This window comes from Seriola aureovittata, chromosome 19 (genome assembly GCF_021018895.1).
Source record: "Seriola aureovittata isolate HTS-2021-v1 ecotype China chromosome 19, ASM2101889v1, whole genome shotgun sequence".
Classification (NCBI taxonomy): domain Eukaryota; kingdom Metazoa; phylum Chordata; class Actinopteri; order Carangiformes; family Carangidae; genus Seriola; species Seriola aureovittata.
The window spans coordinates 4,466,975-4,479,838 of NC_079382.1; the positions used below are offsets into that span (position 1 = coordinate 4,466,975).

Below are 12,864 nucleotides of genomic sequence, written 5' to 3' on the forward strand. Positions count from 1 at the left end.
TGATGGAATAATTTATATGGATTCTGTTAAGACAAACTGCTACTGGAAGCTGGAAGAAAAAACAGCCCAGTGTTGTGAGGATGATCAGATAATGAAAATTGGATTATACAACACAAGTGGTTCTTCTTTGACACCTGAAAGTTGCTGAAATGTGACGTTTAGGGGACATAGTATGGCTGTTATTAAGTTGCCTATTATTTTATTATTATTCAGTTTAATTTAATTTAGTAAATCTTTAGTTTGTTTGTTTGTGTTTTTTGATATGATGTGCTTTAAGGTATATTTTTCCTTGCTGTAGTCGTATTTGTTATTCTAATATTCATATTACCGAGCTCATCTTCAGCACTTGAAAGCAGCATCAGACACCACCAAAGCACAACACGTCCTTCCCCGGGATTTTCACGCGTTCCGTTGCTATGGAGCTGAGTTTGTTTCCTTCCTCCGGCTCATACAAAGTGAAAGGTTGTGCTTTAAAATAAAGTAAGGAGCTTGTGAAAAAACTCGGAATAACCGTGACTGTCCTAGCTGTCCAGACGTGCTGGGTATGTGGATTGTGGACAACATAACGTAAGAATTTGCAAAGTTTTCCAGCATGGTAAGAAGCGCGTGCCAAACCGGAAACGCCAGGTTGCTAGCTAACAACATTATGTGGATGTTATGATAACTGCCGGTTTATCAGTCAACAGTTACTGTTCAGTTACTGCTCAATTAGGTAACGGTACGTTACGATTTAAAGTGGTTTTCAGATGAATTCAGGTTTGTTTTTCTTGTTTTATTTCAAACTGTAACATTCAGCAAAGGGTCAGTACGGGTCAAATGGTCAGTAGCAGTGAAAATATAAGTTTATGATATAAAAATCTTTTCTTTTTGGAGTTAATGTAACGTTAAGAAGTAACCTAGCTTACTTAAAATGTGCTGTACTAGTTCTCAGAGACGAAAATGTCACTGAATGTTAGCTGAAGTGAGTGAAATTAAGGCCAGACTTGATTATTTTAGGTTAAGCAATGTGGAAATTAAATATCAGTGGTCAAACAAATTCAAGCTTAAAGTAAGGCAGGTAATATTGCACTGAAGATCTCACTGTAAAGGATGCACAGGCTGTTGTTAGTGGCATAACTAATAGTGCTCTATGATGATTTCACATTACAGAGTGGTTTAACTATACAATACTTCAAAACTTCTACTTCTAAATTCAAACTTAACTTGATAAATTTTCACTTATATAACGCTATGCAATTGCTTCCACCCATGGTCGCATATATGCCTATTTGTCAGGTCGTTATTGGTCCTTTTTCCAACTTTCCACCAGCCTCTCCCTGCCCCTACAATGAGTAGCAGAGAAGCAGAGGGCCGCCTGCAGGTCCTCCAGATCTACCGCCTGCTGCAGTGGGTCCACGAAGGGGATAAGGAACAGATAGAGAAGATGGTGAACCTTGGGGTGGAAAACCTCATAAATCTTGCTGAGCCACAGGATGGCACAGGGGTGCTTCACGTAGCAGTTTCGGCCAACAACCGAGGTGATGGGTCTCTTCCTTGTTCTGTCATATTACATATAGTCTAGTCAAGTGGTCCTTGTATGGTCTGCTGTGGCTATCAACTGGACATCAATTTGATGTTTTTCAGATTCAGTTATATTTAGTAATTGTCAAAACTGAAGCTGTTGGTTCATACACTAACTGTGATAATCCATATAAGGTAATTTAATTAAAGTGTTTGCTACTTCTAAAAACCCCATTTTATATGATTTTTTAAATAATGTGCAGAAAGAAGTGCACAGACTAATAAAACATGTGAATATGAATATATATATATATATATATATATATATATATATATATATATATATATATATATATATAATATATAATGAAAACATGAATTTTCGTACATTCTTAAAATATCTCAATACAAGGTCAATTATTAGTTCCTTCAGTAATGTTGATAAGTGATAAGTGTACAGTCTATTAGGGCAAAAAAGGGATTTAGCTAAATAAGAAGCATTGCAGGCTATTGTTGGACATAATAGACAACCCTGCCAGGTGGTTGTGTCATTACTTTTGAATTTAATCTAAAGAATCTCAGAGATATCAAGCTGTTCGTAGAATGTACTGTAACTTCCTCCCCCTGACAGTTTCTCTATTCTCCCTGACCCCTCACAGACCTGGTCAGCTTCCTTCTCTCTCATGGAGCACAACCCAACATCCAGGACAAGAAGGGCCGCACCCCAATCATGTTAGCTGCTGAGCTGGGCAATGACACTATATTGGCACTGTTGGCACAAAGCCATGCTGACCTGAGGCTCGAAGACGCTGAGGGCAAAGGTGAGCAGTAGGAGGCATTGACATTTGGCATATAACACATGCTGATGGTGGGTTCTGGAGAGAAACAGATATTTGGATATACTTAGATTATACTGCAGATTTAGTACTTTATTTAATTTGGTAGTCTTACTGAGATTGAGATCTTGAAAGAGATACTGGGACACCAAAACTGTCTGCAAAGAAGTTACAGATTCGCACAGGTCAGTCTCATATTTTAACAACTGGGATAAATAGACCGTTACATCGATCATGGGAAAGGCCAGTAGTAAACTCTTCAAAATGGGACTATAATCTTGTTGACAAATACAGAAACAGCAGATTGAAGGTATAAGAATGAACATTTTGAAAAAAAACTCAGGACACAACCTGTTCTTAGTAGTAGAGAAGAGTTTAGGATAGGTAAATGTCCAGTCTAAATATACAGGAGCGATTTGATGGAATAATGCACTGACACATACAAATAACAAGTTTGCATACAGAACCTAAAAGATAAGACCATTCATTTTTAGTTAACAACTAGTCAATGGTTATCAAGTGAGCAAACTGTCTGCTATTGTTTTTGTTTAACATCTGCATGTGTTCCAAATGTAAACAAAAGGGTTGTCCTACCTCTAAATATCAAAGCACAAGATTGGAAACTAGTAAACTGACCATTTTGCAATGATATTTATGATTATGTGTGGAAGTAAAATGCTTATAGAAAGTACAGGTCTGTACTTATAATGTGTATGGTCAGTCGTTTATGTGTTTTTAATAATAAGAGGTATTGGAACAGCTTTTCTTCCACTAATGTATTCTCATTTGAACTTGAAGTGTCGATTTCGCAAATAGAGGTGTTTTCCATCTCATGTTAGAGCAGCAGTTTCGTTCTGAATGCCCGCCCTTGTCTTACAACTCATGAAAATGCATGGTGCATCTGTTTAGATATTGATGAGGAGGCTGTATCCCAGACAACTCCAATCAGACGGCCAAAAGTTCTTCTTCAGGACCTTTTTAAACCAATTGTGATAATTACCCCAATTACAGCGTGTCCGGGGAATCAATTACTGCAAAGAGAGTGAGTGAATGGGAGAGGGAGAGAGAAAGAGGGGAGGGAGGGAGACGACTTGAGTTGGGCAGAAAAATATTCGTGTGTGTGCTTGTGGGCATGAATACATGCTTTTGTGCAATGTACTGTATGCTGTATGTGTAGTATGTACACGATTGTGTGTATGTGTGTGTCAGGGCGTGTGGGTACATCTAATTACAGATCAACCCCTAATGGTGATCCTCTCCTGTAAAACACGCTGAGTAACCTGATATCCTCCAGCTCTCTCAAAGGACTAGTTTGGCCTAGTCTCAACACTCACAGCCAAGCCTTTTCTCCAGTAAGCTGGGTGTCAGTAGTCACACACTTGCTTGTGTTATCGCTGGATATCAGAGGAGTGGGTTTGCGACACCAGTTTGATTTACATATCAGGATTACTCAGGCTGGGGAAACTGAAAAATCAACATCTGTCTGAGTTTGAGCAGGACATTCGTGGAAAAATAGAGCATTTCTCACAGCAAAACTGGATGAATAAAGAAATGTACCCACACGTGAACCGTGGCTGCCTGCCCTCCATGGCCAGTTGCAGATTCCTGGGTATGATCACACACAGGCTTAATGACAAAATTTGCACCATAGTGTGTTTACTTCAGCCCTAGAGCCCAACTGTTACTCCTATAAGCTAAGAAGCTGTTTCTCCATCGTACAGTCAACATAAATACTGATAAATTCCCTGCCCCTTCTTGTCATTATAATAATATTTTCATGGCATTTTTGCCCATATTAATCACTAGATGACTGCAACAGACAGGAAATAAGGCTGTAGCATTCACAGTATATGGTGAGTGTCTGAACCGGCTCCCAGGACGCCTCTGCCCAAAACTGTATTTGATAATATTGATACAGACATCTCATTTGATTTAGAGTCACTTTGTCTATCTGGTTTCGCCATCCTTTGCTAACTTTTGGTAAACTTTTTTTAAATCTCATTTTAGGTGTGCTATTCTACTGTATGTACCCTACCAAGCGCCACACCCGCTGCTTGCAGTTGGCGCTGAGGTGCCAGGCAGATGTCAACAACATGTCAGCACAGGGGACTCATGTCTTCCAGCTGATGTGTGAAAAAGCTTCAGAGTGCACCCCCATGTGTCTCATCATGCTGGATAGTGGGACAGACCCCAATGCAACAAACCAGGTTAAAAATTAGATGGTGGGAATGACACTGTGGAACTATGGGAACTGTATTCTGAAGGCATGAAGTATGAAGGAACTGATTGCTGATCCTTGAGGACACAACATAGTGTGATGCTGTCCTCTTCTCCGCTCTCCTCTCTTTAGAAAACTGGCATCACAGCGTTGATGGAGGCAGCCAAGGCAGGCTCTGTGCAGCTTGTGAGAGCCATTCTCAAGGCAGGGGGACACCCCAACTCCCTGGACTGGAAGCGCTTCACAGCAGTGCACTACGCCGCCATGGGGGGCTTTTTTGAGGTGCCTTAGCTACTTAGACACCGAACCTCACTTTTATAGTACTGATTAATAACGTGTGAATATGAAGATGTTTTCATAAAAAAATGTTCCTGTAAATTCCACGTCACTTTCAAGTACAATATACAATACTTATTACTTATTATTCTCATTAAGTTTTATCTCTATGTTTCAAATTTTCTAAATTTCCAGTTCAGTGACTATCAGTGTAGAGAGTATTTTAGATTACAGACTTTGATCTGTTTTCCTCTGCTGTTTTGTGCCTTCCAGGTGATTCAGGTGCTGTCTGCATACTCAGCAGACATGGGCGTGATTAACCTTGAAGACTGTACACCCCTACACTACGCCGCTGCCACGGGCAATGCTAACTGCTGCAAGTTCCTGGCACAGAGAGGTGTTGTGAGAGAGTCCGATAATCATGAGCATCCTGATGTTAATGCAGTGAATTTCAGCTTTTTGGGTTTTCAAAGATAAGGCAAACATAACTCTGTGATCACTACTCCTAATGACTGCCATCAACAGGATCAACACAGGCCCTCTAATGGTCTCTTCATGTATTTGTATGTTGTAAGCTTATATCTCTGTTGAGCCAGGAAATTAAATGAAATGGCAAATTTTAGCAGCTGCAAACACAGTCCCAAATTAAATTAGGTAATTCAACCATGTGTTTATATTTTTCATAAAACTGTGCTCTGTGTGCAGGTTGTAACCCCAAACTAAAGAACCAAGAGGGTTCGCTTCCACGTCAGATTGCCAAAGACGCTGGTCACAAAGCAGCAGCCAAGGAGCTGAGGAAAGCTGAGAAGCAACAGGGAAAAGGCAACAAATCCAGTGGAGTCGGCCTCATGTCAGATTTCTGGGCCCTGACCCTCCACGACTGGTCTAACGAGTATGAGACTGAACTACGGCAAGAGATTGGGGACAAATCTGACACCGTTACCTCAGAGATGTTTATTTCGGTGTTAGAGGAACTAAAAGCTCCAGTAGAACCAGAACAGCTGCAAACAGTCATTTTAGCACACGACAAGGGAAAAGATGGATGTGTCAACATTAGTGATTTCATCAAAGGTGTAAAGTACATCAAGAAACCTTTCCTCCTCTCATCTTATATGCCGAAAAAGAAAAAGGAGAAGGGAGGAAAAGGAGGTAAGAAGAAGAAGGGTAAATTTGAACTCCCAATGCCCATTTGCACCCTCCCACCGGAGCTCATGCCCCGGCGATCAGACGGAGGCCCACCTAACTTCATGATCGAGACGTACTACAACTGCTCAGACATCTCTCGATTCGACCATGACCACCCACCAGAACATCCCATAATGAATGACTCGGGATGGTACATGGAGAAGCCAGAGAAGATCTACGTCAACATCAACTACTGTGTGAAAAGTGGAGATCTGGAGTCATTGGACCTCGCATTCAATCAGGGGGTTCCTGTTGATGTTCAGGATGAGTTATATAAAACCCCGCTGATGGTGGCCTGCTCCAGTGGCAACTACAAGGTGGCTCAGTACCTCCTCAGCCAGGGGTGAGGAAACTTGTGTTCTTTTCTTCCTGGTTTTAGAAACAGAGATGTCACACTTACAGACATGTTTTTTAGTTGCATTTAAAAAATAAGCGTAATAACATATTTAGTGCAAGTTAGCAAAATAGAGCAGTTTATTAGAAATATCACAAATAACAATGTATATACAGACAAACAAACAAAATTTTGGTTAAAAACTCTATTGCAATCTCAAAAGCAGATAGTGTTGTTGGATTATTACTAAAGCAAAGTAAGCAGTTTCCTAAATGTCTTTCTTTGATTTATTTCCAAACTTAATTTCTTTAATTTCATCACTCAGTTAGTTTTCAGAAGTTATTTATAATATGTAAAGTGCGATTGATCAGCAGTGAACATTTCAGCATCTTCTTTATATACAAAAAGTTAGGTTTTTACTGCATGATACAACCAGGGGCCATTTTGAAAACTCTCCTCGCTGGTGTGTTCAGGGACACCTGGGTATTTAATAATTGAGATTTGGTGACTAAAGTCATTCCATGTATGAGGTAAATAATATTTTAAAAAATCAGACCATGATGTGATCTGCTCCTGACAGGGCTGATGTAAATGCGTGCGACCAGTTTCTCTGGACGCCGCTGCACCATGCGGCTCATGCTGGACAAGTGGAACTTATTGATCTTCTGGTGAATGCCGGGGCCGATGTAGATGCTCAAGCCCTCAGTGGGGGCACACCCCTCATGAGGGCCATTGAGAGCTCTCGACCCTCCTGTGTGGACTTCCTCATCAAGGCCGGTGCCAATGTTAATGCGGAGAACAAGAAAGGTTTGAGTGTGCATCTGAAATGTATTAGTTAATATGTTTAATGTGTACAGTAGTAAAAGATTAATATATATAAACATCTGGAAATATAACTGAGTTAATTTTCATTAGATTTAGGGGGAGTAACATGGGAAAAAGGAGCCTTTAGATTCAGTTTTAAGTGTAAATTCACGATAAGTTTGTCAGTTTTCAGACATTCTTTATATTTGTTGACTGAACTGTCTTTTGAACCAAATTTACCAACAAAATATACTGCAGTTATTTTAGCAAGCTGTCCCACTGTTATATTTAACTCTGACTTGTGCTGTTATTATTTGACTTGACTTATTATTACATATTTTATTTCTCTTCAGAACAAAACTGCCTTGACATCGCTAGAGCATTTGCAGACTCCAGGATAATTGACTTGGTCAAAGACAAAATGGATTCACAGCCTAAACCGAAGGAGGCAGGAAAGGGGAAGGGAGGCAAAGCTCAGAAAACTAAATCTGCTAAAGAGAAGGTACAAAAGTAACTATTACAATCTTTTAACAAGCCAGCTACAAACAAAATTAAAATCGTTTGGCTTCAAATTTTTCTTGTTTTCTTTGTTTGTGTACCGTAAGTGTGCAAAACAAAAATTGCATACTGTTCCATGCAACCGAATCTGACACATTCAGGGGAAAAAAATCATGTCTGCAACTGTGGGAATATACATAACTTTCCTTTTCTCTGAAGTCATGAATGTGAAAAGGTAACTTCCTGCAGAGACAACAGACTTTTTTTGTCCGCTAGCACTGGCCCTGTATTCCATAAGCTTACAACAGAAGCGGACCTCTGAATGACATTAAACTAAAACTTAACCAACATTAGACTGAAGGCACTCTCTCACCTTGGTTTTCAACTGTGCACCGTAGCCTCTTTTTTCAGCATGAGAAACTCAAGCCTGTAAAGAGATCTGGTGACTGTAAGGCACCGACTTGTAAAGCAAATTAGACCAGATGTGTTATGTTACAGCTAGAGCACACTAGAGTTGAATTTGCATTTCCTATAACCCGGCCACCATTAGACAAAATGTATTGATTTTGCATTAGGTCTCTGAAAGTAGCAGGTGGTGCTGTTGCACAAATTCATCAGGAATATTCATAGCTCAGTGTAGCTGTGAGCAGCGGTTCTAGGGGGCAAGAAAGAGGCCCTCAAGCAGAATAAATTGCACACAGGTGTAATATGGAGCTGTTTACCCTCTAAGCATTTATGATCATAACAGAAGAAAACACAGGCCCCTGTGCTTTCCTGTTTTCTACTAATGACAAATAATAATGAAAATAATTCTCAACAGAACAGCAGGAATTCACTTACTAATATAAGAAAGTGACTGGCCTATTAAACTTCCATCCACTGTGACTCATGAGCAAGTCAGTCACTGTAAATAATACATGCACCCTCGAGTCAAAGTATGCTTTTCATTTGTTATACGTTATACTCGTGGCTTTGAACCTGTGATCCTGAGATAATGTACTCCCTACTGATCACACTAAAGGACAGATGCAGGTATTAAATGTTCTTTGTTAGTAACAGACAAACAAACAATCAAAACACACACAATAGATCTTCTGTAACATCTCTCTGAAAGTCAAACTTGGTGATTATATGAAATAACCTATAAAGACCACATTGACACTCTTTGAACATATCGTAACCCAAATAATTTAAACTAACAAAAAGAAGTGTATTGAGACATGGAAGGATTTAAGTTTATATGTTGAATTGTGAGGAGACTGTGAAGATGGAGAGGATAGAGTGATTGTTGTATTTGATCTTCATTTCTTTGAATGACCTGTATCATACTGGATTAAGAAATCAGTCAGTCAGTTAAATGTCCAGCCAATGTCCTGCCATAGAAACAGAAAGACACCAACAGTCTAAAGACCTGTAACATACAGTGTAGATCGTAGAGCTACTAAGAGAACTGTACTTGAAACTGATTGATCTTGAAGCAGGGCGTGACACAGGGAGACAGTGGAAATGATGCAAAGCACTTGAAACCAGGCCTAGATAATGTCGTTCATGATCTTCAGTTCCAGTCCAACCAGGCAAGAGAGTCACAGCAACAGCAAGTTAAAAATGCAGATGCAAACATCTGGTTTTACATCTACAGGCAAGGAACGTTATAATTACTACCATAACTGTAGTCCTTTGTAGCTTCCATTTGTGTTTGTGTGTTTGTGTGTTTGTGTGTTTGTGTGTTTGTGTGTGTGTGTGTGTGTGTGTGTGTGTGTGTGTGTGTGTGTGTGTGTGTGTGTGTGTGTGTGTGTGTGTTTTAGTGCTATATATTTGGCATTTCTAATATGCAAGATGAGTTTGGTCATTACTGTTCACATAGTTGTGTATTTGAGAAAGGGGAGGAGGGCGTCTGAACCAGATTTTATTTATGAGGCAAAACAGATCAGTTGTTTTATCTGTTATTCTTATTTGTAGGATAGATTGCTCTTTCTACAGACTAATGGCACTTACATCCACTTGTCTGATAGTCAAGTGTCTGAAAAAGCTTACACTTTTTGCCAGTTGATCCATGTTTATCTTTATCACTACCCACCAAGATATTATGATTTGAATTAATTAAATGTTGATTTAAATGCTTTTCATAGTTTTAAATAATTAACATTATTGTAAAAAGGTTTTATGTCCTTTGTGTAACAGGTGTAATTTCTGCTCAGACCTCCCACCACCCTCTCTATCTGCAACCTCAATATGATTTATTGGAAAATCAAATAGGTTACAATTTTAATCTTGAAAGTGACAAATTTTACATTGACATTTTGCTACCTAAATGCATGTGTTATTCTTTATGTCTCTGGCTGTCTTGTTTCAGCTAAACCCTTCCAGCCCTGTTGAGTAACTCTCTCTCTCTCTCTCTCTCTCTCTCTCTCTCTCTCTCTCTCTCTCTCTCTCTCTCTCTCTCTCTCTCTCTCTCTCTCTCTGACTGACCTGAAAGTGACGTTTGCTTTTGTAGCAACTGCACAAAGTACTTGGTTAAAATGAGTCAAATCTGAAAAACAAAGTGTCTCCTACAGGGCGTTGCTGCAGAAGGTGCAGTGCACACAGAGACGTCGACTTCAACAGCAGGGAAGACTCCTCAGAAGGATTCAAACAGCATCATCCTGCAAAACACCAGGATCACTACAAGGAAAACCAACTCTACGGATATCATCTTTGTGCCAAAGACGGTAGGTCGCACCACAACTTATTGCTCCAAAAGATCAGCTCTGTTGTTAAAGTAACTTTTACCAAGATAAACTTGTTTCCAATCGAGAAACATTTGAAGAGGAGGCTCTGACGGGATAAATTCATGTACATTTTACTCTTAATTTTAGCAGTTTACCTCATCACCAAATGCGTACTGTATAACAAAAGCATTATTTGTAGCACACTCAGTTCAGTACTGTAATGAACTTACTGACTAACTGCACACTGTCTCTGTCTATATCTTTTTGTGACTTGTCTGTTTGCCTCAGCTTTGGGGAAAGCCGCCCACCACCAGCCAGCTGATGTCAAAGATAGAGAGACGGAAGGAGCCCTTATCCCTTGAGGTGGACTTTGACGACTTCATGATGCCTTTCAGCCAGAACATCCAGAGGACGACGCTGGAGCTTGCAAAGACCACAGACTAGACTGGAAGTAGGTTAGACAGAGAGAGACACTCCACGGCCACCTGCAACAATTATGGATGTTCGATTTATTTTGGATTAATCTATTTCCATAACAGCTTCCTTTAATCGACACAGTTGGACAACATGTTACTAAATCTCTTACTTTTTAATCCTGTCATTTAGTATCAGAATTTGAAACACCATTACATACAGTACATGTATAGTTTCCATCATGCTAATCTGAATTAGGTAGAATCTGCTTTTTATTAACAATCAAATAGCAAAACAATAATATGAATTTAAATAATCAATTAAAAAATAGATTTCTTAGGTACACACTGTTAAGTCCTGTATATCCACAGTGCTCAGCAGGGACTGTTTGTGTCTCTTGGCAACTGTCAAACAGCAAAAACCCAACAGATATATATATTTGTCAATACACTGGAACATACTATTTACTAAATATAAAGATTTTGTACATGAATACAGAATTGGTTGTTACTGTACTTTGTTTTCAGCCTGGTTCAAATCCAGAACCATTTATCTGCCTAAGATTACACAGCCATGAAAGTTAAATACCCTGATAGGGCAACTGCAGTAAGACATTAATCACATTACACTCGCTCAGTGTAACTTAGTCAAATGATCCAAGCAGCTAATAGGCCCAGTTAGATGGATATCGAATTAAGAATGCAAAGAAGAAGAGTTTTAGTGTTACAAGCTGTGACTGAATTGAAACTGCCAGTAGAGCACAGGGGTAAAACAGTAGTGTACACACTGCAGTTAGGAAGTTGGTTAAAATCCTCCCCTGACTCTGCAGTGTCTGGAGCTGCAGTGAGAGACATGAGGAGTCTGGTAGAAGTGGCAGGAGGAAGCTGCTTAGGAGAGGAGCAGACAGGAGTCTGGTGGCACATTTAATGATGCCTGCTCTCTCCTTGTTTGTTTGTTTGTTTCCTTTATATATTTCTTTCTTTCTTTTTCTTCCTTGTGTCCTGGAACATTCTTGTGAAAGATGCGTTTGACCTGTACCGAATCCAATTATTCACTCTTCCTGTACATGCAGCCACAGACTCTGTAAGACACTGTGCCTCATTAATGCTGTGATATTTGATTCCACTACCAGTCCTCCATGTTGCTGCTATTAACTGCATGCCTATATCCAAATGCAATTCCACATTGATGCCAGCGAATGGCGCTGTTTGGCAAAATTTAGCAATGCAGGGGTTTGGTTGTTTATGAGGCTATGAGGACAGAAAACTTGCACTTGTGTTTCTAGCACAGAAGACATCAAAATGGCAGCCATGTGTATTTACTGTTCTCATATCAGCCACTCAGACTGCTTTGGCGTTTCACTTATTAATGTAAAGAGGATATCATCATAAGAAGGTCAAGAATTTACTTTCTCCCTCCCTGTTTTATGTTTGTTTTGATGATATGACTTCATTAAGGTCTTCAGGGCGGCTGGCTCTGAAGCCCCCGGTGGCTGGGTCATATTTTAGTTGTTGATGTGCGTATCAGGAATCATCTGAGAAGACACACATCCTTTTCCGCGTTTAATGTCACATCGATGCACTCTCCCATCATCACCACCACCATCACCAGATAAAATTAGATTGCAGTGTCCTCAAGGTCCATGGGGACTCAGTTATATAATCAAATATACGGGCGGGGGGGGGGGGGGGGGGGGGGTAGCGGCTTTGAGGTTTGTAATACAGGGCCTGGAGTGTTTAAATATACATAGTCACAGTACCATTGATGACATGGATGTGAGGAAAGAAAGAGGCAGTGGATGAGAGCGATGACAGTGAGGCAGAGACGAAGAGAGGAATGAAAGCAGAGAGAGGCATGCACATATGTAATGATATACAAACAGAGTGAAAAAGATCCCTGAAAGAGCCAGGGACTAGCAGCGAGGAAAGGGAAGGCAAAAGGACATGAGGATAGGAGAGGAGAAGAGGTGGAAGTTGGGGAGGGGGGTGTAGAGGATGGGGTGGGAGCACGACGGAGGAATGAGAGGGGAAGTGGAGGAGTGGGCGGGAGGAGAAGATGAGGGCTTTTCTAGCACAATCAGTGGCACACAGG

The 12,864-nt window shown here is 40.2% G+C and overlaps 1 protein-coding gene across 2 annotated transcripts; it reads left to right on the plus strand.

Annotated features, from left to right (window-relative positions):
- The first annotated feature begins 77 nt into the window (after positions 1–77).
- Positions 78–11,415, plus strand: ankef1a (ankyrin repeat and EF-hand domain containing 1a). 2 transcript variants are annotated; one of them, XM_056404656.1, is made up of 11 exons: positions 78–595; positions 1,310–1,517; positions 2,160–2,321; positions 4,344–4,543; positions 4,687–4,836; positions 5,104–5,227; positions 5,536–6,358; positions 6,930–7,156; positions 7,507–7,655; positions 10,207–10,359; positions 10,648–11,415. In XM_056404656.1, exons 1-11 carry the CDS (start codon positions 593–595, stop codon positions 10,801–10,803), a joined length of 2,355 nt encoding a protein of 784 aa, XP_056260631.1. In that variant the 5' UTR covers positions 78–592; the 3' UTR covers positions 10,804–11,415. The 2 variants fall into 2 exon arrangements, with proteins under 2 accessions (XP_056260631.1, XP_056260632.1); XM_056404657.1 differs by having other exon boundaries at positions 78–567.
- The last annotated feature ends 1,449 nt before the right edge of the window (positions 11,416–12,864 follow it).